The sequence below is a fragment of the Ochotona curzoniae genome, unplaced genomic scaffold (assembly GCF_017591425.1).
Source record: "Ochotona curzoniae isolate NIBS_2020 unplaced genomic scaffold, NIBS_Ocur_1.0 scaffold_3835, whole genome shotgun sequence".
In the NCBI taxonomy this organism is placed as follows: domain Eukaryota; kingdom Metazoa; phylum Chordata; class Mammalia; order Lagomorpha; family Ochotonidae; genus Ochotona; species Ochotona curzoniae.
This window is the reverse complement of record NW_024467114.1, coordinates 8942419-8969530: the sequence shown is the minus strand read 5'-3', so window position 1 is coordinate 8969530 and position 27112 is coordinate 8942419. Positions and strand designations below refer to the sequence as shown.

The 27112-nt window shown below is 52.6% G+C and overlaps 2 protein-coding genes across 2 annotated transcripts; one reads left to right on the top strand and one right to left on the bottom strand.

Annotated features, from left to right (window-relative positions):
* Nucleotides 1-1838: 1838 nt before the first annotated feature.
* GATAD1 (GATA zinc finger domain containing 1) lies at nt 1839-10035 on the bottom strand. The gene is made up of 5 exons (XM_040964892.1): nt 9686-10035; nt 9311-9436; nt 8308-8367; nt 4810-4993; nt 1839-3444 (listed from the first exon to the last, which is right to left on the bottom strand). The coding sequence occupies exons 1-5, from the start codon at nt 9914-9916 to the stop codon at nt 3254-3256; spliced, it is 792 nt and encodes a 263-aa protein (XP_040820826.1). The 5' UTR covers nt 9917-10035; the 3' UTR covers nt 1839-3253.
* LOC121145590 (protein lifeguard 2-like) lies at nt 9915-26418 on the top strand. The gene is made up of 10 exons (XM_040964508.1): nt 9915-10063; nt 16170-16435; nt 17958-18036; nt 18273-18326; nt 19306-19396; nt 20833-20870; nt 20956-21043; nt 23046-23135; nt 24687-24734; nt 26243-26418. The coding sequence occupies exons 1-10, from the start codon at nt 9915-9917 to the stop codon at nt 26393-26395; spliced, it is 1056 nt and encodes a 351-aa protein (XP_040820442.1). The 3' UTR covers nt 26396-26418.
* The last annotated feature ends 694 nt before the right edge of the window (nt 26419-27112 follow it).

The window sequence follows — 27112 nt, the reverse complement described above, 5'->3', positions numbered from 1 at the left end:
GTCCCACCACAGCTCCTGTTTCACTTCCTTATGACTGAAATAGAACTGTCTTTCAAGCTTTGAGGGCAAACTCCTGGAAAAGCTTTCATAGCCAAGAACCTGAACTGCTGGGAATTTTTTCAAATACATTACGATCTGACATTGGGGCCAATGTGCTCTCGCTGGTTAAGCTGCCACTTGCAATGCTGGCACCTCAAAAGGGTGCAGGTTCAAGTTCCAGATGCTTCACTTCTGACCCAGCTTCTCACTAATATGCCTGGAGAAGCAGGCACGGCCCAAGTACTTGTGTGAGTCCATGTAGGAGACCTGCCAGGAGCGTCTGGCTGCTGCCTTCAGCTTGGCCCAGCCCCAGCGCTGCGGCCATCCAGGCAGTGAACCAGGGGAGGGAGGATCCCCCCTTATCCCCCTAACACCTTTCAAGTAAGTCAATCTTTTGGAAAAAGTATCTTAAAAACACTGTTACAATCGTCTTGGAGCAGCCAGCATGATGTCCTGTGGCTCTGACATCCCATAGTGTTGCCAGTTTCTGTCCCACCTGCTCCGCTTCTTATCCTGCTTATGGCCTTGGAAAGCAGCAAATGATGGCCCAGGACCTGGATACCTGCACCCACACAGAAGAAGCTCCTGGCTCCCAGCTTCGGATCAGCTCAGCTCCAGCCATCGCAGCCACTTACAGGGTAAACCAGCAAAGGGAAGATCTAATCCTCTTTCACTGTAAAATCTGCCTTTCAAATAAAAATAAATCTTCTTTAAAAAATTTTTGAGACAATCTAATACTAACCTAGACTGCAACAATTTGAAATTCAACTGAGCTATTTTCAACAGAATTTGAAACTTAAGCTTATGTATGAGCTAGTTAGAAACTCAACACAATGTCAATAAACATTTTACTGAAAACTCTAGCGTGGAGCTGACACTAAGACTCCCCCGTTAGCAGGCCCAGCGCCGATGCAGTGTGCACTGCCAACATGAACAAATGAAATGTGCAAGCTCACCTGCCGTGGACACCACACTGTCAGACACAAGAGATTCCGCGAACAGGTGCAATGTGGGTTGGAGGGAGCCACAGCAGCAGGGCTCAGGACAACAGCAGGGGAGAGAGGACAGAGAGGATGCAGGCCAGGCCCTCTCCAGGACAGCCTGGAAGTGACAGCAGCAGCTTCAGCTGCCGAGGAGAAAGCCACCAAAACCCAATCTGGAGCTTACAAGATATGGCCAGCGTCCTGCACAGCACAGGCAACCTGCCGGGCTGTCCTACCTTCTTTCAATGTCCTTATTTGTACAGATGTTAAGTGCTCATTTTATCAACCTTTGTAGATTTTCCTAAATTTTAATAGTGATGACTAATTTATCTGCTCTAAATACTTACCAATGGGGCTCGGCACAGTGGCCTAGCAGCTAAAGTCCTCACCTTGAACGCGCCAGGATCCCATATGGGCGCTGGTTCTAATCCCAGCAGCTCCGTTTCCCATCCAGCTCCCTGCTTGTGGCCTGGGAAGGCAGTCGAGGATGGCCCAAAGCTTTGGGACCCTGCACCCGTGTGGGAGACCTGGAGAAGGTTCCTCAATCCCGGCTTCAGATCGGCACGGCACCAGCTGTTGCAGTCACTTGGGGAGTGAATCAGCGGATGGAAGATCTTCCTCTGTCTCTCCTCCTCTCTGTGTATCTGACTTTGCAATAAAAATAAATAAAAATCTTTAAAAAACACTTACCAATGACAAGTTACTACAAATTTTAAGGATTATAACACCAGTTTTCCATTTATCCCATTTTTGGAAGAAAGAGCTATTTAAGTTGCTTAAATGAAATAATCAATGAAAATAAATCCAAAGTAAATACTTGGTGAAAAACACATTTTAATCCAAAATTGTGAACATTATCATTCAGAAACCATTTGGAACCCTATTTACAATGGTACTTACAGTTCATTTTACCACAGCTGCTATGAATAGACGTGAGCTGTCTACAGTTGCTCCTTCCCCAAACAGCAGGTTATTTAAGGCGCCTCAGCTCCAGGCCATCGTGATGAGACCCCAGCCAACTGTCCTGAGACTAAACAAGGACAGGAGACAGACATGGCCACCCCCACTTCACACTTCAGCAGGGCTGCAGCTCCCTTACTTAACTGCCATGCCCTTGCACTAAGACCTGAATTCTGGACACTCTGTACTACACGCCTGCCTGGTCCAGGCTGTGTCCACAGCAAAGGCCTTCACTTAAGGACAGGCTTTCTGGAGACGTCAGTGCTACAGACCTCCTAACACTGCAGTGAGCACCACTTGTTCCAACTCATTTTATGAGTCCCAGGTGAGACCTGTGCAGTCCGCCCTCCGTACGCTGCCATGGGGGCTGCCTGGCAGCCTGGCTCTGCCGGAGCGCGGGGAACAAGCACAGCTCTATTAAATTCCACCAAAGGACTCTGAATGCCTGTTGCAAGTTTTAAAAAGACCAGGCTGTGCAATCAGCCCCAGTCCCTCTGCTTGTGGCTGAAGCAGCCAGAAACCAACCCTAGCATCTTCTGCATCAGAAAAGAAGGCCTGCATGGCTTCAGCATAGACACTGCTGGTCACAGCGACATTTTATGTAGCCAAGACCTTGGTCAGAAATCTAAACCATAATATTTTGTTCTTATAGAAAAATACAATCCCATTTTATGAGCTTCTAGGAATAAATTATGGAGGAAAAAATAAATACTACCTGCCCTTAATGGTCCCCCTGGCACTTCACCCTGTGTCTGAGAACACACACAGAAGGCAGTAATTAACCCCAAAGCATATTTCATTCTTTTCCATTCTTAATTCTCCGAATGGCCAGTAATATAGACAATAATCATTACTGGATAGTAAGGAAAAGCCTCAATCACCCTTCCAGCTAAAAATTTCATTGAAAACAACCTGTAGTATAGCTTATAATAGTATAAATACACAAAGGCTAAAAATCCAGCTCCATTTTTCCTCTTGAGACAGACCTGCCAGGGAGGAGCGCCCACCTACCGCTCACTCCCCAGATGCCCACAGTGGCCAGGGCTGGGCCAAGACAGCCCAGGAGGGCAGCGCTCCTTCCAGGTCTGCCCACCCTGGTGCCAGGGTCGGAGCTTGCTGAGCTGCCACCTACTCCCTTCCGAGACGCACATTTGGCACCAAGCTGGAATGTGAGCGGAGCCCTCGGCCCCAGGTGCTCTGAGACGAGACACAGGCTTCCCAGCCAGCAGCCTCCTGGTCACAGCAGACACGAGCCTACTTTCAGTTGTAAACTACAAGTGGTTGGCAATGGTTTCCTTAATAGTTATTGCAGGAGTAGGTCCAACATGAGTCCATATGTAGCCCTTCTCCGGCCGGGTAGGAACTGTGGGAAATGGTGATGACCGGGACTTAAAATACTCAGACGGTGCATGACAAACGAATTCCAGGTATTCCATCTTCCTTGGCAGATCTTCTTCTGGCCCTGGAAGGCACACAATGAGAGGGTAATAGCATTTTTGCACACACACAATTTTCGTCACATGGCAAGGTTCCTAGACACGCTCTGGGGCGGCTCTGCATTTTTTCCTCTGAATTTTTCCTCTTTAAATGCCTGAGACCTTGGCATTCTCCCCACAAGGGGGCGCCAGGAGAGAACAGGTGCTAAGTGTGACACTGAACCCTGGGCCGGCGCTCCAAGGCACCACATCGCCATGCACGCGGTCTCCACACAACACTCCTCAGAGGAAAGCACCACCCTTATTCCCATCTTCCATGGAAGGAAAGTGCAGCAAGGGAGACCGAGGACCCTGCCAAGGCCACAGGGCAGGGGGCACAGTGGCTGGGGGCCGAGACGGGCCAGCTGTGTTGCCTTCCCTGGGTCAGCAAAGCCTGCCGCGCCCAGGGAGCAGGCAGAGTGGAAGGGAAGCCTTGCCTCCACCCGCACTGGGGCTAAGGGAGGGCTGGTGTCTAAGGGGCCTACAGGGGAGCCTCACGCTGCTCATTACTGCTTCCTGATGTTCTGAGAAAAACATTTGTATGTTTTTTTCTTAAAATGCAAAAATAATGCATAGTCATTACAGAAAAACTGGGTAAGTTCAGGGAAACTTTCAGAAATCTGACTGCTTTCCAACTTGTAGGGATCAGCAAGTTTCTGTCAAACACCACGTCCACGCCTGGGCAGCCCTGAGTCCCGCGGCTGGCAGTGGCAGCCCCGGAAGGCTGGCTAGGAAAGGTGCAGGGCAGGCAGACCCACGGAAAGCCTGTGTGATGTTAGAAAGAAATAGAATACTTCTTTCAAGACCTGGCTTGGGGTAGATTCTTACAATGCCCCAGACAACCTGGTTCCCGAGCAGCACGTTCTTTCTGCAGTTCAACCTGGTGACTCAGAAAAGACCTAAGCATGCTGCTGTTCCATCGCTGCCTGCTCGCAAAGCCCAGCTACGTAAGCTGTCCTGCCCCCTCCACACAGCCCTGTTGACTTCTGGTGTCCCACTGGCCCTGCGAGGAAGCCCTCAGAGTGAGGGTTTCTGGAGATGGGACTGAAGCCACAGAACAGGGCCCTCATCTGAGGACACTCTACCTTCATGTCACACACAGAGGCGGCCCCAGACGGACAGGACAAGGAGGAGGTCCCCGACGAGCCAGGAGGGAGCCCTCACTGGAAACCAGCCCTGACGGCCCCCTGACCTTAGGCCTGAGACCCAGGGAACTGCGAGGAAATCAAGTCCCACTGCATACACCATCCTGCGTGGTACTGTCGCGGTGTCACAAGGAGACGCACAAACACGTCCGAGTAACCCTGGGCATGCAGGCAAGCTCAGGAAGCTGCTCCGTGGGGCAGACTCACCGATGATATAGGACGCAGGGTCAAAGTGGTCCCTGGGGCTGGAGAGGGTGGGGAGCAGCCATGTCAGAGCGGCGCTCTTCTCACAGTACTGGTCCTGGATGAAACCCCTGATCTGGGCGTAGTAGGGCTTTCCATCCTGCTCGTCAATCACGGAGACCACATCGCCAATCTGGTAATACACACCCTGGGGAGACAGAATCATCCCAGCGCTGGGGGGCGGAAAGGCAACAACTCTGACTCAAGCAACGAAAGCCTCAACAGGAAAGCAAGTTTGCAAAGTGCTCGACCAGAAGTCTGAGATGGCCCAGTACATCAGTGTTTACATGCGGGATGTCCATGCCAGAGCTGAGCAGGTAAACATCTACATGCATGTGCCCAGGCACACACACATGTGATCATCTACAACTGGATAAAAGTTTATTCAAAAAAGCAAAAACTTTGATTGTTCTCACAGTAGCACTGTCCTTACTTCAGGGAGAAAGCAGACTGTTTTGGGGGAGCAGTTTTAGGTTTACAGCAGAAGTAGCCTAAACAGCCTGAAATAGACTTCCCATGTCCCCTGCCGCGAGCACCTGGCTCCCTGAAGCCTCAGCACCTCCACAGCAGCTGGAGCGCCTGGAGCAAGCGAGAGACCAAGTCGACAGCCCCAGATCACGGCTCCCGGGAGCGCTCGCCCCTGGCACCAGGCAGGCTTGGGGCACCTAGCAGTACAGACCACCCCGATGGCTCTGTGCTCCTGCCGCCCCTACTTCTGTGGCCACAGACAGGATGCCGTGGGCAGCGAGAGCGAGCGGGGAAAGCTATGCCAGGGGGACCTGCACGTGAGGTTCCTACACAGCTCCATGGCCTCTCTGCTGCTCAAGGAAGAGTGTGTACCTGTAAAAACGCTCCACACACTTCCACCCCGAGTGGAAGTTCAAATTACAGAAATGACAGACTCCTGTGATGGCAGCGCCCTCAGGGCCTGCTTACCCTTGACGACTGTCTATGTTCTCACCTGGAGGCTGCCATTCCCCTCTGCGCCCCATTAGTTACATCTTTCCACCCCCCCGACCACTGGCCTGGCCGTGTCTTCTCTTCATGGCCAACCATCCCAGCTCCGCATGGCCTATGCAAAGCCTTTAACACAGCCACTTTCCAGCCCACGTCTTCCTCTCTGTCTTCTGAATTGGAAACCATCTCTTAAAATCTGTAATTTTTTTTTTTTTGTCTAGTGGCTAAAGTCCTTGCCTTGCATGCACTGGGATACCATATGGGCACTGGCTCATACCCTGGTTGTTCCACTTCCCATCCAGCTCCCTGCTTGTGGCCTGGGGAAGCAGTCAAGGACAGCCCAAAGCCTTGGGACCCTGCACCTGTGTGGGAGACCTGGAGGAAGCTCCTGGCTCCTAGCTTCTGATTGGCGCAGCACCGGCCTATGCAGTCACTTGGGGAGTGAACCATCAGATGGAAGATCTTCCTCTCTGTCTCTCCTCCTCTATGTATATCCGACTTTCAACAAAAATAAATCTTTTTAAAAATTATACTTATGGGCCCGGCGCGGTGGCGCAGTGGTTAAGGTCCTCGCCTTGCACGCCCGGGATCCCATATGGGCGCCGGTTCTATCCCCGGCAGCCCCGCTTCCCTTCCAGCTCCCTGCCTGTGGCCCGGGAAAGCAGTCGAGGATGGCCCAAAGCTTTGGGACCCTGCACCCGCGTGGGACACCCGGAAGAGGCTCCTAGCTTCGGACCGGCATAGCATCGGCCGTTGCACTCACTTGGGGAGTGAATCATCGGACAGAAGATCTTCCTCTCTGTCTCTCCTCTCTGTATATCCGCCTTTCCAATAAGAAAATAATAAAAATAAATCTTTAAAAAAAATTATTCTTATTTTCCTTTTTATTAGAAATGCGGATGAGGATGAGAGGCCCTTCCACGGGCTGGCTCACTCCCCAGACGCCAGCCACAGCGGGGGCTGGATCACAGGCCCGAACTCAAGCCTGCTTCCCGTGTACTTGAGCCAGGCTGTCCTCTCCCAGGCCGCACACTGGCGGGAGGCAGGAGCAGAGGCAGAGCTGCCAGGTCTCCAGTTACTCTGACACAGGCTACTGGCATCCCAAATCTCTTCATTAAATGTCCACAATGCTGCTCTAACCCTTGACACTCAGGGCTTCCGTTGGTGGGTGTGGTGCTGCTCAGGTCACCCTGTCCTGGCGCACAGCGGTGACAGGGTCCATCCCTCCTGCCCTGCGTGCCTCACCAGCACCGGACTCAGAAGCCCCACAGGAACCGAGCTCCAACATGAATGCCTGTGAGGCCCAAGTTCTCCCCATGCAGCCCTCAGGCACGGCTCCGAGAGCAACTGTGACACCTGGATCGCTTAGGCAGCAAGAGCAAGCCGGCTACGGGTCTCATCGCCTGCTGGTCCCGCCTCCTAGCAGGAGTTCTCAGGCTCCTGCTGCGGTGTCCACAGCATGATGACTGCTCCGCGTTATGCAGCATTGTCCCTGCTCGGCACAGGTGCTCAACCACACAGGAATGGGCGATTCCGATGGCACACGGAAGGTGACTTAGTAGGGCCACATACATCACAACAGGACGGACTCACTTGAGCTAAGGAGTCCCCTCATTTCCTCAGAGAAAAGGGGTCCACACAACCCAGTGACACAAGTACAAGAGCTGCTCTGCCTCTCCTGCTCCAAGAAGCCCCCCTTTACCACCCGGGGTCTGGAGGGCCCCCGCTCTGGGCCATCAGCCCCGGGGTTCCTACAGAGCTCTGACAGTCTCTGTAATCGCTGCACGTTCCACAGCCACTGGCTACCTGGCACACACAGCAGGGCGCAACAACAGGCAAGTGCTGCCACCAGGGCTGGCGAGTCCCACGAGCCTCTCCACCGGGACACTCAGCACAAGGACAGTGACAGGCACGTGGGACTTGTTACCCAGCCCAGAAGCTTCCAGACTTGATCCATCCACATGTCCACTTAGCAGGGACAGCAATGCACTAATCTGATGATGTGAGGATGGCAGTACCCACCATCTGCTGAGTGCTTAGTCATTCGACCCAAGAAAGCAGTTAGACAACCCACAATCCCCGTTTCACACAGCAAGAAACAGCTAAGTGTCAGCCTAGTCATCCAGCCACTTGTTAGCTTTGTGGGGTCCAGGGATAGGTTCTGGCATCTGACTTGTTTTGTCATGTGATGTGGGACAAGTCAACTACCGTCTCAGTGTCCTCACCCATAAAACAACAACCCCCCGCCCCGGCACGCAGACAGCCTGATCCGAAGCCTGCAGACGGCTCCAGCACCTGGCCCAGCTTGTCCTCACTACCAGCAACGTACCAAACGTCAGAGATGTCTGCCTGCACCTAGACCGTTTCTGGCCACACAGACTGTGGGTTAACAACAAAGCGCTCCATCGGAAGGCATGCCTCCCGGAGTCTCCTGGGAGTCATTAACCCGCAGGCCTTGCTACTTCACCGCTCAGACCCCGAAACACGCAACGCCTGTGAGCTCACCTTGTGGAAGATGGACTCGGCCGTGATGACGGTGGAAACCGACTCTGGAGCCTTGATGGGCTGCGGAAAGCCAAGGTGGGCACGTCAGTACACCCCTGCCGCGCCGGGCGGACAGCCCGTTCCAGCCCCGCCTGAGAGCCAGGCGGCTTGACAAACGCTAGTATGTGTTGTCTGGTCCAAGAACCACAACCGCAGTGAGCGCTTGCATGTCACGGGGAGCAGACCGGGAGGCAGACAGGGTGCCTCCGGTGTTTCTGCCGGCGTTGGGCTCACAACTGCGCAGGAATCCGCCTCCCCCAAAGCCCTCTGTGGGCCTCACTCCACACCTGAGGATAAACGAGCAGGGCTCCGCCTGAGCCCCACAGGAGGCAGTAATAAAAAAGAAAATCCAGCAGGTGAATGCAGAGGGAACGTCTCCCAGAAACCTCTTGTGGTCCCAGCTGTGGAATGAGCTACAGTATCCAAGTGTATCAGCGTAGCAGCCAGCCTGGACTAAAGGTCCCAGGCTGTCTGGGGCGACTTCAGGAACCTGCTAGCCTGTGATCTGACTGCCTAAAGCTGTAACACTATGCTACACAGAAACTGGCAGAAACCAGCCAAGAAACCATTAGAGCCCACGGCAGGTGAGGCTCAGGGGCCGCCTCCCGCACCACACCTGAGTGAGGCTCAGGGGCCGCCTCCCGCACCACACCTGAGTGCCGCAGCCAGTCCCCACTGCCCCAGGAGGCACGGCCTCCTGCCACGGCACATCCTGGACACAGAACACAACCACGCGCCCAGGGGAGACCTCAGCCCTGCCCCGCCCGGCCTGGGTGAGGCATCAGGATTTGAGAGTGAGCTTAAAAGGACAGGGAGGGAGGTACAATGAACTTTCTCAATACTAACCCTCCTGAAACAGAGACCATCTGCTCTGGGGAAGCCAGGCTCCTCCCTCAGGGCTCCCCAGGGCTGGACAAAGGACACGCACACACTGCCTCTCTCTCACTCATTCCAGAGGACTCACATTTTTTAACTTGAAGATGTGTCTCCTCCCTTTTCCTTTCGTGGACACCTTCTTCTCCGCGGCCGGGGCGGATTTGTACTTGGTGTTCCGAAGCCGGGCCGACCGCCGGTGGATTTCCTGCTTACTCTGCAAAAACCAGACAAATAATATTAAAATACACAAAGCACCAGAGGCCGCAGGGGCACCAGGCGCCTGAGGCAGGCACGTTGTGCGGGGTGGGGGGGCCTTTCCCTTTTACTCCAGCTCGGCCGGGAGGCCCCGGGGCCAGGGCCCGCAGAGCGCCACTGCCGGGCTGCTCACGGCGAGCAGGAGCCCACCTGTCCACGCAGCCGCCCGCCCTCGCCCTGCCGCCCCGGGCGGGGTCGCCGAGCTCACCTGCTTGCCGCCGCCGCCCCCGTTGCTCTGCGGAGGGGCTGCCGAGGTGCTGGCGAAGGTGGCCGCGCCCAGGCCGCCCCCCGGGCCGCCCGCCGGCCCCGCGCCCGCGCCGCCCGCGCCGCCCCGGCCCGTGCAGTGGTGACACAGGATCTCCCCCTGCGGGCCCTTCTTCCACATGGAGGACGACGTGGTCTTGCAGACGCTGCAGGTGGGCTTCAGGCCCAGCGGCATGGCGGCAGGCCCGGCAGGCCCCCGCGGGCGCAGCGACACGGGAATGGCGGCCGCCCGGCCCGGGCGACGGCGAGGGTGCCGGCCTTGGCGGCCGGTCCGCGCGCGCACGGAGGGACAGGGCCGCGGCCGCTTCTCCCCGGAGGCGGGGTCCGCGCCCGGCACCCAGCGCCCCACGCCGGGCACCCGGGACCCGGCACCCGGCTCCCCGCGCCCGGCACCCGGCACCCAGCACCCCACGCCGGGCACCTGGGACCCGGCACCCGGCTCCCCGAGCCCGGCACCCGGCTCCCCACGCCCGGCACCCGGCACCCGGCACCCAGCACCCAGCACCCAGCACCCAGCACCCGACCCCGCGGGGGCCCCAGGCCGTGAGCGGAGCCGGGGGAGGAGTGGCCAGCAGAGGCTTCCGGCGGGGGCGGGGCCACGCCGCGGGCAGCGAGAACCCCTGACCGGAAGTGCTGGCCCTGCAGAGTGCGAGCAGAGCTTTTGGTGTAGTTTAGCTTGCCCCGTCTCCAGCCTACCGTCTGCAGGTGTGAAATCCAAGACGATTTCTTGAATTTCGCATTAACAAAAGAATGTTTTTTGACAGTGTGATTGTGCCCTGTGCAGTCATCATTGAGTTGAAATTCCAATTTAACTGCAGCCCTGTATTTTGAATTTACAGTTGGCTTAGGAAATTTCTGTTGTGTTAAAGTTTTGTCAGTTACCTTATCCTCCCCTTACTTTTGTTTAGGTGGTTTTTATTAATGCACATTTATATATCAAGTTAAAACTGAGACATGTGGGCCTGGCGCGATGGGTCCTAGCATGACCCAGGTTCCCATGTGGGTGCAGGTTCACGTCCCAGCTGCTTCACTTCCCATCCAGCTCCCTGCTTGTGGCCTGGGAAAGCAGCAGAGGACGGCCCAAAGCCTTGGGACTCTGCACCCGCATGGAAGAAGCTCCTGACTTCGGATCAGCTCAGCTCCAGTCAGTTGTGGCCACTGTGGAGTAAACCAGCAAACAGGATCTTTTAGTCTCTCCTTCTTTCTGTAAATTTACCTTTCCAATTAAAGTTAAAAAAAAAAAATCTTTACAAACAAACCATACACCTTGAAGCTTGAGATGCAAATCCTTGCAACCCAGCAGACAGTAGAACAGTTGACCACAAAAGCTGGGGCCCTCCAGTAGCCTGGGCACCTATCCTGGCAATGTGCAGCAGGAAGCCAGGTACTTGGGCCTTGCTTCTACTTCCCTTCCACCACCCCATCCCTCCCCCTGCACTGGCCACCCTGACACATCAACAGAGCAGCTGGGACTCTAACCGACACCCAACACAGGATGCTGGCTGTGTAAGTGCTGTCTTAACTGTTTCTGTTCGTGCTATAGCCATCCCTGGCCCCGTCATCTGACATCTCCCACCAGCCAGCCAGCCTCGGGCCCTTCACGGCTCCTCCGGCCCTTCCGGGGCCAACTGTCCACAGTGGCAGTATTCCCCCATCCTGTGGGAGCAGCCACCATTGTTGTCTCCTCAAAAACAAACCAGCAGCCGCCCTGTTTAAGGGAGCCTTATGTGTTTGAAGTCACTGTGTAGGGTCTTTGGTGGACGGGTGGGGGTGTATGCTTCCTGACATGGATGACATTGGCTCAGTAATTTGCACGTGGGTACACCTTACACCTGGCGCACAAGGAGCTGACATAGCTGTTTACCATACATTGGGCTTGCCCTAGAGTCCCTCTCCCAGGGCGGCAGCGGCCCCAGTGCACCCTGTGCTCCAACTGCCACTGCCCTAACTGTCACTTAGAACTCTGCTGGCAGCCTCAGTGCCTGCTCATTCTCAGGGTGACCGACTGGCCCAGGAGTCTGGAGTCAAGCAGCTGGGGTTGCACGAGCAGAGTGGAGCTGCCTCTGGTTAGCCGTTCTTGAGTGTGGCTTTCAGCGCTCTGACCCGGGCGCCACCCCGCCCCTGCAGGACACGGGTGAAGAAGCCCTCAGGGTCTGAGTTTCTTCCAGCACCTCCTGGCGTCCAGTGAGGCACACTTTTCTCCAGACCTCATCCGAAAGAGGACGACTTCCTTCTTCAAAATGTGAATATATGCTTCTGTTTTTCTCGTGATTATGCAAGTAACACATGCTCACTGTGGAAGCTGACATACTTTCATGTCCTCCCCAACGCTGGAGACTACCCGGCAACAGGCCATAGTCTCTCTTTCCAGTCTTCAGATGTGTGTGTGTATGAAGCACTCATGTGACCTTACTGTTATTCTCTGATTGTGTTCAAGTTGAGAAGTGTATGCTAATCAACCTTCCACATCAGTCCGTATAGCTATTGTTTCCTGTGTGAGATGATGGGCACTCAGATTGTTTCCAGTCTTTTTAAATTGTAAATAATGAACTGTGACAGCAACTTCCTCATGTATGTATTCTTGCCTATTTGCGTGGTGATGTCAGTGAGACACATTCCTGAAAACATGACTGGACAATGGGAGGCAGTTTGAATAATGTACCTTGTGAATCCTGATGAATGTTGCTAAATTGCTCAGCACCTCAAAAGTTCACATTCCCGTGAAACGACCCCAGGACAGACTCACACCACGCACAGCACCTAGGCCTGTGAAAGTTTGAGGAGCCATGAGGATAATTTCAATATCTTCTAAAATCAGGGGAGAGAAATGGGCTCTAAAACTGAAACATACAGCAGATAACGCATTTGGATGAATTATATTCACCTTTATGGAAATTCAGTCAGGAAGTGAAGCTTGGGTTATTTTTGTAAAGGAGGAGACCCCCGAGGGGGGGGGGGGCTCAGGCAAGTCCCAAGGTGGCATGAAGTATCAGTTTCTCTGAGAATTATCTCTGCAACCTTAATATAAAATGTGACATTTCAGTATTGCTTCTTCTGATTCTGTGTTGTGTTACTGATTTTTGTTTGATTCTTTGTGGTGAGCTACTGTCTCCTCCACTTTTTTTTTTTAATTGGAAAGGCAGATTTACAGAGAGGAGAGACAGAGGGAAAGATCCTCACTTGCTGGTTTGCTCCCCAAATCGCCTCAATGACTGGAGCTGAGCCAATTCAAAACTAGGAGCCAGGAGCTTCGTCCGGGTCCCCTACAAGGGTGCAGGGTCCCAAGGCTTTGGGCCGTCCTCCACTGCCTTCCCAGGCTGCAAGTAGAGAGCCAGATGGAAAGTGGAGCAGCAGCGCCCATATGGGATTCCGGCACATGCAAGGGTTTAGCCACTTGGTGACCGCACCGGGCTGCCTCCTCCATTTTAAATCCTTTGTGAATTGCTGGCTTATGTTCTTTTCTCATTTACTTATTGGGTTGTCATCTTTCCCTTCTTAAAGTTCTTCATATGATATGGGAAATTTAACAAAATGTTTTATGATTTTGCATTTCAGATTTGTTGGAATCTTTTTCTGAAGGAGTCATAGACCCCAAATCTGCTTAAGTATTTCTTTCACAGCATCATTCCTCCCAAGACATTCACCCACATTCCTTACATCTTCCTCTAGGCTAATCTTATTTGTCATATCATTTTTAATTAACCTGGAATGATTCCTGTAGAAGATGTGAACTTGCTATTAAATTTCATTTTGTTTTCCAAATAAATAACTAATTATTCCAATGCCATAGAATCATAATTTGAAATAATATCACCTTTAATAATATTACTTTCTCATATATGCATCTATTTCTTAAATCTCTCCCGTCCCATCAGTATATTTATCTATTGTCACACTAGCGCCACAGTTTACTTATTTGAAAAGGAGAGAGAGATTTTCCATTTGCTGGTTCACTTCCCAAATGCCCACAGAGCCAGGGCTGGGCCAGGCTGAAGCTGGAGCCGGGAACCCAGTATAGTTCTGCCTCATGGGGGCCTAGTGCTCTGAGCAGTCACCTGCTGCCTCTTCGGTGTACGTGAGCAGGAAACTGGGATTGGTCAAGGAGCCGGCCCTGAACCAAGGCACTGTGATGTGGCAGTGGGAGTGCTGACTTCTTAACCACTTTGCCAAATGCCTACTTTAATTACACAGCTGTGTGTTTTGATTTCTGATACAGTAAACTATCAACCTTTCTCTTTGATTATTCCAGTTAGCATTCCTGATGAACTTCACTTTTGAAAGATTTTTATTGGAAAGACAGAGGAGAAAAGAGATAGAAAGATCTTGTATCTGCTGGTTTACTCCCCAGATGGATGCAATGGCTGGAGCTGAGCTGATCCAAAGAAAGGAACCAGGAGCTTGGTCCTGGTCTCCCATGTGGGTGCAGGGTCCCAAGGCTTTGGGCTGCCTTCTGCTGCTTTCCCAGGCCACAAGCAGGGAGCTAAAATGGAAGTGGAGCAGCTGGGATAGGAACCGGTGTCCATATGGGATCCCAGTGTTTATAAGGGAAGATTAGACAATTGAGCCATTGCATCAGGCCCTTTGATGAAGTTTAGAGGTACATTTTCAGATACACACACACACATTCAATAAATTTTGCCAAAGTTAGAGACCGATTTGAGAAGTAGAGACGATATTTGCAAAACTGCAGCTGCTTTTCTTAGAGCCTGCCATTCTGTTCTCAGACTTTCTTATCCATGCCAGTCCCAGGCAACTTCCACTTCCCCGAGCCTTCACCACCTCACAGTCCCTGTCCTTTGTGGGACAGGAAGCTGGCAGCAGGGGTCTGTGTCTCCTGCTCCCTCGATGAATGGGTGCCTCTTCCTCCACCACTTATGGACCATTTGTCATGGTTTTCCAGACACTGTGTTCTGGCTGTGGAGCTCTGTGGCCAGACTCGCCCTCCTGCCCGGTCCAGACTGCTGATCTTCCTGCTCTCACTTTGGCTGGCCCTGGCTCAGTCTCCACCTGGCACCTGGAGAAGTCAGGTCCCCCAGTGCCTGTGGCATATGTGTCCTACTAGGGTGGCTACTGATCAGCACACACTGAGTGCCTTGAGACGACAGAAATTGATTATCTTACCTTCCTGGAGGTTGGAAGTTCAAGATCAGTTTCTCTGGGCTAAAATCAACATGTCAGGAGTGCTGCATTCCCTCTTCTGCATTCTAGAAGGATGGCCTCTTCCGGAATCTCCAGAGCTACTAGCCCCACAATCCCTGCAGACCTTGCAGGCTGCCCAGCGCTTCCTCTGACTCTGTGTCCTACCCGCCTCTTGCAAACGTAACTCTGGGGACCTTGTGATTTCGCTGGGCCCTCGGAGACTGCAGGGTCTTCTGCCCATTACAGTCCTTCACTGAGTCACATCTCGGCGTTCCTCAGACGCGCGAGGTGTGTGGACACTGCCAGGGGACTGTTACTGTGCTGGCCACACCCGTGCTCTTCAGAGTCAGTCCAGACTCCTCAGCTCGGCTCACCAGGCCCTCAGTGATGGACCGGCACCAGCCCTCTCTAGCCACTTTCCATTCTCACATTCCAGTTCCATGAACTTCCTTCTGTTTCTGGATCCTGTTTTATTGCTATTTCTTAGTCTTGATCCAAGTTGGATCCTCTGCTTGGGAAAACCTTTCCTTGCTTCTTACTTATCTAACTCCTTCCCAACTTTCAGCCTGCACTTCAAACTGCCTGGCTCTTCTGCTCTCTGCACATTTTCTCCATGCGTTTAGGGCTGTTGGAGCATCCTCATGTCTCCGGTTTGCTTCTCCTGCCCTTCACATCATTGTTCTTCAGGGTCTCATCTCTTCCAAGCTAAGTTCTTGGAGGGCAGGGACATGCTTTGAATTTAGAAATGCAGGGGTTTTTCTAACATTTTAAATAAAGATTTATTATTTCTTATTGGAAGAACAGATTTAGAGAAGAAAATACAGAGAGAAAGCTCTTTTGTCTGCTGCTTCACTCCCCAAATGGCCACAACTGTCAGAGCTGAGCCAATCCGAAGCCAGGAGCCAGGAGCTTCTTCCAGGTCTCCCAAGGGTCCCAAGGTTTTGGCCCATCCTCCACTGCTTTTCCAGGCCACCAGCAGGGAGCTGGATGGGAAGTGGAGCAGCTGGGATACAAACCAGTGTCCATATGGGATCCTGGTGCATGCAAGTTGAGAATTTAACCACTAGGCTATTGTGCCGGGCTCTTTTTTAAATTCTAAAGGCTTCGCACTAAAATTATTCCTTGAACAAGTTTAAAATGGTTGATCAAACAAGTCTTTTTTAAGGACCAACATGGTAAGGCATTGAGCCAAGGCAGTTAAGACTCAGTAAATGTCATCCACATGATGAAGATGCTAAGATTGTAAAGGTACAATCCTAAGGGTGTGATGATCAATTCTGCCCCTCCAGGCAAACGGACGTGGAGGTCGGTGAGCCAATAGACTTCGGTGCTGGAGATTATCATCATGCTGTTCGGAAAGCAGCAGACAAAGAGGCCCAATCCAAGTCTGGTCAGCCGTCAGCTCCCAGTCGTGCAAAAACAGCGCAGGGGAATCCACGCTCACAGACCGCCGAGTCGAGGAATAGCTATGTGGTAGAAGTTTCTGATGACGTCATCCCAAATGAGGTCAACATACCTGCCTCAAGTCCGTTCTCTGACAGAAATGTCCGGAAAGGTGAGGACCGAGCAGCTGGTTCGAGCACATGTTCTCTCACGACTGTCACAAAAGATCTAATTCTGTCTTTAATGTTTCCCAATCATGCTTTATCGCAAAATGTGACAGGGCTGCTGTGACAAGCTGTTGGCACCCAAGCTCTTCAGGACATTGACCTGATATAGGACGCAGATGTCTCAGGAGCATTTTTTTTTTAAGGCAGATAATATTTATGGAGAGAAGGACAGACAGAAAGAAAGATCTTTCATCCACTGGTTTACTCCCCAAATGGCTGCAATGTCCGAAGCTGGGTCCATCCGAAGCCAGGAGCCAGGAGCTTCTTCCAGGTCTCCCACGTGGGTGCAGGGTCCCCAGGCTTTGAGCCATCCTCCGCTGCTTTCCCAGGCCACCAGCAGGGAGCTGGATGGGAAGCAGAGCAGCTGGGACATGAACTGGTGGGGATGTTGGCACATGTAGGCAAGAATTTAGCCACTGAACCATTGCACTGGGTCCTCAAGTTATTTCTTAAACAATATGCCAAACACTTGGCCATCATGCTTGATGAAATCCAATTTTCCTTTTATTTTGTTACTTGTGCTTTAGTCACTACATCTAAGAAATCATTCGCTTATCAATGAGCACCAGGATTCACACCAATTAGGGTGGGTGTTTGGGGGGTGGTTAAGATATTATTCAGGATGCTCACATCCCACCTGACATTGGTCCTACCTCTGCATCCACTGCAGTTGCTGCCCATGTGCCTAGAAGGCAGCAGATGACGGCCAAAAGTCAGGGGTTCTTGCTACCCACCTGGGAGACCTAGATGGAGCTTTCAGCTCTTGGCTTTGGCCTGGCCGAACCCTGCCTGTTGCAGGCATTTGGGGAGTAAACCAGCAGATGGGACATGCATCATAAACAATTAAATACCCAAGGACTCGGTGCGGTGACCTAGAGGCTAAAGCCCTTGCCTTGAACACGCCAGGATCCCATATGGATGTCGGTTCTAATCCCTGCTGCTCCACTTCCCACCCAGCTCCCTGCTTGTGGCCTGGGAAAGCAGTCAAGGATGGCCCAAAGCCTTGGGACCCTTCATCCGTGTGGGAGACCTGCAGGAACTTCTTGGCTCCTGGCTTTGGATTGGTGCAGCACCAGCCATTGCACTCACTTGGGGAGTGAATCATTGGACGGAAGATCTTCCTCTCTGTCTCTCCTCCTCTCTGTATATCTGACTTTGCAATAAAAATAAATAAATCCTTGAAAAAAAAAAAAAGGAAAAAGAATTAAATGCATGAATGCATGAGTTCACTGCGTCCATGGGTGAGCTCTAAGATCTTTGACCACCCGATCACCTGTTGTTGAAAGGCTCTGCAGAACCGTCTGTGTCTTCACTCCCTCAGCTCACACTCTGACCCACCACTGCCTTCGCCATCCTCCAAGAACTCAGAGAAAGGCTCCCTTTTGTCAGCTGGCAGACACAGGAAGCCAGGCTGATGTTTTTAGTTTTGAATGTTGTGCCATAAAAACCATGTTTCTGCCTCCTCAGGGTTCATCGTGAAAGTCTTCCTCCTCTTGTCGGCTCAGCTCTTCGTCACCGCCATCATCATCAGCATGTTTATCTTCTGGTAAGTCTGTTCTTGATGCGGACTTGGATGTTAACGCATCACATTCATTCTTTCTGATCATTAAAAAATTATCTCTTCCTTGTCATAACATTTCTACAGCTCTATTTCACCAGGGCAACTCTAAGGAGATTGCATATTTCTAGAATTTTAACTTTCTTTTTTTTTCTATGTAAATATCATGTTAGATAAATTCGCTGCTTATTCTGTAAAACAATATTGATTTTTGTTTTTAACAGGAAGGATTTGAATAGTTGGGTGCGTGCAAACCCCTGGTTCACCTATGCACTCCTGTAAGTATCATTGCATTTGGTATAGTGCGGCTTGTCTGCTAGCTGCTGACTCAGGTCCTTTAGCAATTAAAAAGGAGTACAACCTTCCCCAAAGAACCAAATCGTAGAGATGGAAAATAAAGTAGCAGTCAAATGTATGTGGGTGTTCCTATAAAAGGAACAAGAGGGAGGGCCTGTTGATTTTGTTTGTTTGTTGTTGAGGTTTTAATTAAAGATTTATTTTTTACTTATTTGAAAGGCAGGGTCATAGAGACAGAGATCTCCCACCTACTGGTTCACTCCCCTAAATGACTGCAACACCCAGGGCTGGGCCGGGCAAGGTGAAAGCCAGGAATCTTGGACTGCATGTGGCTCTTTCTCATGTGTGCAGGACCCCAAGTGCTTGGCCCATCTGCTGTTACTCCCCAGAAACATCAGCAGGGAGCCTTTTTGGAAACAGAGCAGCTGGTAGTGGAACTGGAGGAGGCTCAGATAGAACACCGGCTTCAAAGGCAGAGGCTTAAGCCCACAACTCGGGCCTCATGCTGATTTCCTTAGAGGGCTGGCTTATTTTTGTGAATCCTGATTGTGGTGGCGGCAGCAGCACTGTCTACACACAGACACCTGCCAGCGTTCCATGTCGGCAGAACTATACAGACACCCGCGACCCAAGACAAAGGACAGCTTTTGGTAATGAACCACAAGTACACATGCACTGAGAAAAATCAGTGAAATTTTCACAAAGCCTCTATTCGTTGTGCAACTTCCCGTGACTCTTTTTTTTTTTTTTTACAATGAAAACAAACAAAAATCTCGCAGGCTGTCTGTAGACAGCAATGAGAAAAGTTAATGAAAAAGCTTAAAAAGGAAAGAGCTCACGTTTGTATTTGTGGTACTCATGGTCGTATCACAGGATGACATCCATGTCTGTCCCTCTCTGCAACGGAACATCGACGAAGCCACTGGAAACCACTAACCACGATTCTGAATTATCCTGCAGCCCAGCATTTTTTGGCGTTCTGATTATCCTGGCTTGCTGCGGGGACCTCCGCCGGCGGGTGCCTGCGAATTACATCCTGCTGGGATTCTTCGTAAGTCAGTCCCCGTTAGCGTGGCTCCCCTGCGACAGCCTAAACCCTCTCTGGCCGTGAGACCTCGTCCCCGCTGAATTCAGGCTGTTAAGGGAGGTGGTCGGCCTGTGGACGCAGACCTGCCTGCCAGCTCCCCGCAGCCCACGCCCGACGGCACTGTGCTCTGGGAAGTGCCACCCCCTTCCAGTTCCCAAAGTGACGGTCGGAAACAAATCCGCGCCCCCCCCCCCATTCACGTGCTCTGTTTCCACGTCAAGTCCTCCGGGGAGCCGGAGCCCCCATCCTCACAACCGGGCCCATCGGGGTCAGGGAGCAGCGCAAAGCTGGGCACGCCTCGGTGGGCCCCTGGTTCAGGGGTCTTGGGATCCCCAGTCCTCGCTGTGGTGGCTCCCTCCCAGCCCGCAGACCTCGCCACGCCACGCCTGTCTCTCTGTGGCCCCGGGGTCTGCTTGGGCCGCCCAGAATCGGGGTGACCCCCAACCCCTGCCTGGCAGCCAGCTCCCAGTCACCCCCAGGAGCCTCAACAGAGGGCTGACAGTCCGCCCTGAGGGGGCCCGGCCTGAGGCGGGGAGAAGCGGGCTGGAGGGTCCAGATCAGGCCCCACCCACGGGGAGCGCCCGGTGCATGCAGCCTCCACCAGGGCTCCCAGGCTTGTTTCAAGAGGAATGGCGAATTCCTCTCGGCTCAGAGCAGTGACGGCTTCCGGGACGCGGAAGAGCACCGAGGGGTTGTGCTGTGCCGCCCGGCCACGCGCGAGGAAACGCGCCGAGAGAGAAAGCCCTTCCCAAGAGGCGCGGGGGGAGAGCGCGCAGCGGCCGGCCCAAGCTCCGGGCTCTAGGGCCCTGGGCCAGGGCTGACCGAGAGGGGAGAAGGGGCTTCTTCCTCCTCCTCCTTGGCTCCCACTCACCCCCGCAGTCCTGGAGGAACAGGAAAGGCCGCTGACGGGACGTGACCTGCCCACCGGGAAGTGCCACCTGTTGGGGGCGCAGTGCCCGTTGTGTTCCTATAACCCAGGATACAGAGCCCTGGGGATGTGTGTGTGTGTGTGTGTGTGGCAAGGGGACTCCAGGTGGCCCATAGCTCCCCCGCAGCCTGTCACTGGTCCTCCCCACCCCGAAAAGCCCCAAGCTCGCTTGGCGGTCCTCGTCCTTCCTCAAGCCCTGCCCCAGGCTGCAGGGGGCTGAGCAGTGTCAGTGCCAGGTGCCTGGGTGGGCCAGGATGGGCCTGGATGCGCACGCTTCTCCCCCTGCTGGATCCTGGCTGCAGGCCCCTGTGGCCACTGCATGCTGAAGTGATCACACTGGCCTAGCATGACCTCGGAAACTTTGTTGGTATCTATCACCTGCTGGCTCTCAGCCCCAGCTCTGGCCCCCGCCCTGCCCCATCTCCTGGGCCTCCGTGGGGGCAGCTTCATGACTGTGAAATTTTACTTTCAGACCGTCCTCGAAGGGCTGCTGCTGGGAACTGTATCAGTGTAAGTCTGACTGAGTGCCTGTCTTTGTGTGCCATGTCGCTTTGGGGGAACTCAGACAGCCCAACATCTCGATGTTTGGTTTTAGCTTCTATAAGGCAGAGGAAGTGTTATGGGCCACGGCAGCAACCACGCTGGTGACATTAGCACTCACTGTATTTGCTCTCCAAACAAAAGTGAGTATGATGGAGGCGTGTCTCTGTCCTGAGGGAATGTGTTGGGGTGGGACCCTTGGTTCCCTGTAATCGCCCTTCCCCATCTCCCCAGCCCTCCTGCCTGTGGGCTGGAGCCGTTCATGGCCTTGACCTACACGGAACCCCAACTGGAGACTGGCAGGAGAGAGCCATTTAGTCCCACAGTTCTCTGGGGACAAGTTCCTCAGGTGTGTCGCTCTCCACAGCAGATTCCACTGAGTATCTCTCAGAGACCCACCGTGGACCACCTTCCCGGCCCCAGTCACTACTGCCTTGCCTGCTCTAGGGGTTCACCTTGAGGTATCATGAGGAATTTCCAGCATTCCTTTCTGGTCATTTCCCTTTGGGGATGATGAACTTGTCTTAGTGAGTTGAGTAACCAACAGAAGGAGTGTGTTTTCCCAAGTTGGCATCTATCCCAAGGGCGATCCTCTACACGAGCAGAATTTTGTATTTTTTCCTAGTGGAAAAGAAGAAAAAAAAAAAACAGCAGCAGAGTTAGGGCCACAGAGAGTCTGGCAGATATTCAGACTGCATCTAGGGCTGCAGATCTCACTTTAATTCATGGCAGCATGAGCTTTTGCCATCTCAGAGCTGGTCCTTTGTAAAAACCCAGCCTCTTTGTGAACAGGTGGACCACAGTGTGGTGCGGGCGGTGAACTGGTGCTGAGAGCCTTTGTCCAGCCATGCAGCATCTTCCAGGGAAGGGTGTTTGGTTCAGTGGCTAAGTCATCACTTGAGATACCCACATCTCGAATCAGCACGCCTCGAATCCCAGTTCCTTTCTTGTGACCCAGCTCCCTGCCACCACATGTCCCTGCCACTCATGTTGGAGACGCAGACTGATGTCTGAGCTCCAGGCTTGAGCCTGGTCTAGCCCTGGCTCTGTGAGCATTTGGGGAGCGAACCACTTTGAGGATATTCTGCCTGCTGTAATCCACTGGGCAGCTGAACTGTCATTCAACTAGGCAACATTCTGCACCTGAGCCATCCTCCACTGCTTTAGCAGGGAGCTAGATTGGAAACGGAGCAGCAGGGACATAAAGAGGACCTGTACGGGATACTGGGATTTGCAGCAGTGGCTTTACCTGCAACACCACAGCGCCTGCCCCTGAACGGGTAGTCTTGTGTGGTTCCTGTGTGCCTGGTCCCTCAGCCCCCTGCCGACATTAGGATCTGGGAATGAAGGCGTGGCGTGAGGGAGCTAATGGCACCCACCAAAAAGATGCTGAGACCCGTTTATGTCCCTGAATGACAGGCACCTGGGCCCCCAAGTCACTTCTTGCTCTGTGCCCCTTGAAGTCCAGTATCCTCCCAGAACCTGGCTGGAGTCAGCTTCGCCACCACCACATCCTCTTTCTGCTGGTGAGGAATAAGTTTGGGGCGTCACTGTCACAGGCCAGATTCACTGTTCTCTAAACCTGCGTTGGCCAAGACATCAACAGAAGGCAGTGACCCAAGTACTTGAGCCACCCCTGGCTGCCTCCCAAGGTGTGCGTGAACAGGAAGTTGGTCAGAAGTGGAGCAAGGGACTCTGAAATGGGATGGAGGGGGGTCCCAAGTGCCATCTTAACCTCTGTGTCTGAATAATTATAGCTATACAATACATACAAATTCACTTCCTACTTAATCTATCTTTTTAAGCCTCTTATTAGGGGAAATTTCACATAAACACAAAATACAAAATAGCATTGAGTCCCCTGGTACCTGTTACATGGCTTCAAACGCTGTCAACTTGTGGCCTCTGCCATTCCATCCACGTGTCTTCTCTCCCTCCTGGAGCAAGTTACAGTCACCGTAACACTTGGTATGTGCAAGTTTGCGGTGGGTGTGTGAATGGTTTTCCAGAGTCCAACACGAGGCCAAGTAGGACCGGTTAGCAGCAGGCAGCCTCTGCGCATGCGGGGACCAGAGCGGCGGCAGGTGCCCTAGAGTTCCCCAGGATGGCGGCGCCGGCATTCGTGTGCTGCTCCTGTCTCCTCAGTGGGATTTCACGCTGCTCAACGGGGTGCTGTTCGTGTTTGTCTTCGTGCTGATGGCCTATGGAATCATCCTGCTCTTCGTCCGATCGTATGTAAGTGGGTCCTCACCGGCGAACTTCGGGGAACTGCTGAATGTGTGGACGAGGTGCCTACTTGCATCAGTGGGCGTCTTCAAAGTCCCAGGCACAGAGTTGGGGTAACACAGGCAAGGCTTTGGAGAGAAAACAAAGTGGGCATAGTAAGGCAGGAGAGCTGTTAGACCGCGATGGCACACCTGACCCCAAGTGAGAGGGAAGGGACGGCGGGTTGGGAGCCCCGCACACCTGGCATGCTCCGAGGGAGGCAGGGCAAGGCCCTCGGCTGTCCTTGAGCAGGCCTTGGCCGGTAGTCTCCCAGAAGGGCCCTGCCGCTCCCAGCTGGGGGTGAGTGGTGGCTACCATGGCCTAATTTAACCTAACCCAGCCTCCCCTCAGCAAGGCAGCTGGCCGTGGTCATTCCACTCCTTTGGGAGCTGCAGGTCCATGGGCCCATCCTGGGTGCCTGTGGTTGCTGGGATGAGCTGGGGTGGGAGATCTTGACCATGAACCTGGAACTCCTGCCCTAGGACCACCTCCCATCTTCCTACCCCAGGACTGCTCCTTTCCCAGAGAGCTGGAGGTGAGCCAGCTGGCGGGCCACACTTACCCCCTCCAGTGGGTGGGGCTTGTCCTTCCTGGCAGCACCCTGGAGCAGGCTTCTTGCTTCCTAACTCTAACCCCTCCCCCAGCGCTTAGTAGGTATGAGACCCTTGTCCATATATTCTCCACACAGGCATCACAATAAAAGTACATATTTTAGCTGTCCTATAGATAAGCTGACAATCTCAAGGAAATTAAAAAAAAATGCATCCAATCACCTGCAGGGAGTCAGGGGCAGCGGTGGCACCAAGGCCAACTCTGTGTGGGCCCGTGCCCATGCCCTGTCCACTGTACTGTGCTATCCGTGGGCAGGTTGTTGGAGGCCGTCAAGGGAGGAGGGGGAGTGAACAGCCAGAGGCATCATCTGGCCCCCGAGGAGTAGCTCTCCACGTGTCACTGTGGATAGAAGCAGAGATCTTGGGAGCAACAGCATGGGGATTGACCCCGGGGCTGCCGTAGGTCCTTCCAGAGCCTTCTAGGCACAGTTCCTAGCTCCTGCTTCAGTCCCCTCCCCAACACCTACTGTGTATGACCTAGCACCTGAGTTTGAGTGGAAGCCTTGGCTGGTGTCCTCTCCTGAGTTTGCACACTTGTGTAACTGTCAGCTTTGGATTGTCTGCATGGGGGTGGTTGGGTGAAGCCGCTGGCTCCTGGTCTCCCTCTGTCACCAGGGCCCCCCTCCTGGGCAGCCCTCTAAAGCCCAGCTTTCTCACCTGGAAGAATCGAGGCCACATTTTTCCCAGGTGCTGGGCACCACCTCGACATCCTCTCCCCTGGCAAAGAGCTGCCCCTTGGCCTGTGTGTGCCGACTCTGGAATCGAGTGGATGCTGTTGAGGAAAAGCTGAACCCCTGGATTTGACTTTCTTAGTATTGGTCCCTGTCTGACAGCGGGGACCCCGGGGAGTCTTCTCAGGATTCCATATGCCATTCTTCACACCCTGGGCTGTTGTCTCCTTTCTCTGCAGTGGTTGCACCTGCTGTATGCCGGGCTTGGCACTTTGATCTTCTCATTTGTAAGTTGATTTCCCCTTTTCTTTTATTCGGGGGTTTCGGGGAGGAGACAAAGCGAACACTCCTATCAGCAGGCTCCCTCTCTAAGTGCCTGGGGGCTGGAAGCTTGTTCCCAGGATGTACCGGAGCAGGAAGCTGGGCTCAGGAGCTGGAGCTGGGGAGAAAACCAAGGCATTCCATGGGGCTGAAGTGCCCCTCCCCAAAGACTTCCCTGCCTTCTCATTTCCTTAAGCTCAAGGGGAAACTAGAAACCAGCACTGGGAGGGAGGGCCAAGATGTGGGCTCCCCTTTCCTGCGCGTACTACAGGTGTGCTGCCTGGGGCCACCCCCTAGCCACAAGCTGCAGGAGTGAGGGTTGGCCCTCTGGCTTGCTGCCACTTGATGACTTATGAACTCAGTCGTGCATACACCTACACAGCTGAGCGAAAATGCTCTCTTGGGCGTTATTTACCCTCGTGGTCCTTGTTCTTATCATTTACATTTGGTTCTGGTGACCCGATCCCATAGAGCCAATGCCAGATGACTGGATTTAGCGGTCACCTCGACGTCCAGGAACCAACTTTAATGTCAATTCTTTGCTCAGAAAGAGTGGAGGTGGAAGGTCACAAGCATGGACCTTCTGCAGTTTTTGTGTCCACCCGAGGTCCTGGGGGTGGGGGTGGGAAGCAAGGGAAAGCTCGCGCCGCGTGGCCCCTCAAGCTTCAGGAGGTTGAGGCACTTGTCTTCACAGAGCGCGATCCTGCCACAGTGTCTGCGCTCTAGCCCTGGGTGGGCTCCTGCTCCCTGTGGCTGCAGGCCCGGGTGGGGGGCACATGTCGCCCCCCGTGCGGGGATCCCTGCCGCTCACACGGCCAAGCCAGCCCTGGCCCCACCGCAGCCAGCGCGGGAATCTGCGGGAGTGAGCCTCGGAGACCTCTTTTTTTTCTTGTCTTCGTGCCTTTCACATGAAATACTTTCTGAAAACTTTTTAGCCATAGGCTTCTTTAATATATATCCTCTGTAATACAGATATTTTATATCTAAAAGCTATAAATACATATATTTCAAATTTTATATATTCTAATATTAATTTTATTTTATATACTAATACATGAATTAATATATAACATGTATAAATTTATATATTAACATATAATATAGACTACATTCCATATGCAACTATATTCTATACATATTATAAATATATTATAAATGCATTTTATTTATAAACATTTTATGTATTTATACATTTTCAAAAATATAATATAGTCTATATAAACATATAAGCTTATAAATATTAAAATATAAATCACCTATAAATATAATTTTATAAAATATTTGTATCATGTATAGATTTTATAATTTATATTAATACATATATTAATATGTATCTTCATAATACAGACCTTGTGTTTTATATAGAGAGAGATAGATTTTTCTGGATGCCCGAATTCGTTTTTCCCTGGATGTAGACACTGCTTTAACAGCAACAGGCCATGGCTGCAGCTGATTGTTCTTCCTTTTCTTCAAGTACTTAGTGATGGACGTGCAACTGATGGTGGGCGGGCGCCACATTCACTCGGACCTTGACCCTGAGGAGTACGTGTTCGCTGCCCTCAACATCTACCTGGACATCATCAACCTTTTCCTCTTTATCTTGCAGCTGATTGGTCTGGCCCGATAGGAGGCCACCACGCCCTGTTCGGCTCTGCTCACGTGGAGAAGGGAGGGGGTCCCCACTGGGTGGGGAGGAGGCAGAGGGAAGGTGAGAGAGGCCTCTGGGCCCTGGAGGTGCTGCCGGACTAAGACAGGCAGGGGTTAGCACTCGTAAGCCTTTTAGTTTATAATAAAAAGTTTAGTAATGTTCTATTTTTCTGTTTCTTGAAACCAAACACCCAGTTAGAAGGTAGCTGAAATGGTTGTGTTTTCAGTTCTGTTGTCACATGGCCAGACACTCGATGCCTCCAAGTTCCAGACCACGTGTGCTGTGATGGCATCCTCACTAAGACATGCAAGAGGCTCCTTCCTCTGTTTTCCAGGCGCTGGTGGAGCTGCTCACTTTTCTGTCCATGAATAAAGAGGTTTTCAAAAATCTACATTCACTTGCTTCTCTTCTCTTCACTGGGCGTTCCAGGGGAATGTGTTGGCATCTGAGTTACAAGGGGGAGGGTAAACCATGGAATTCTCACCTCCCCTTCTCCCTCGAGGTCTGAGTTGGCCAGGACAGAACAATGTTCCTCTCCTGGCCAGGTTTCTGGGGGGTGGGTGCAGTCAGGGAAGTGTGACCGCAGCCTCCAGATTCCTTCTGCAATCATGTTGCTGGCGCTTGCAGGCTTAATAAGTGTCAGTAACCAATATGTTGTGGCACATAGCTTGGCAGTACCAAGGCATGTTGGCCCTT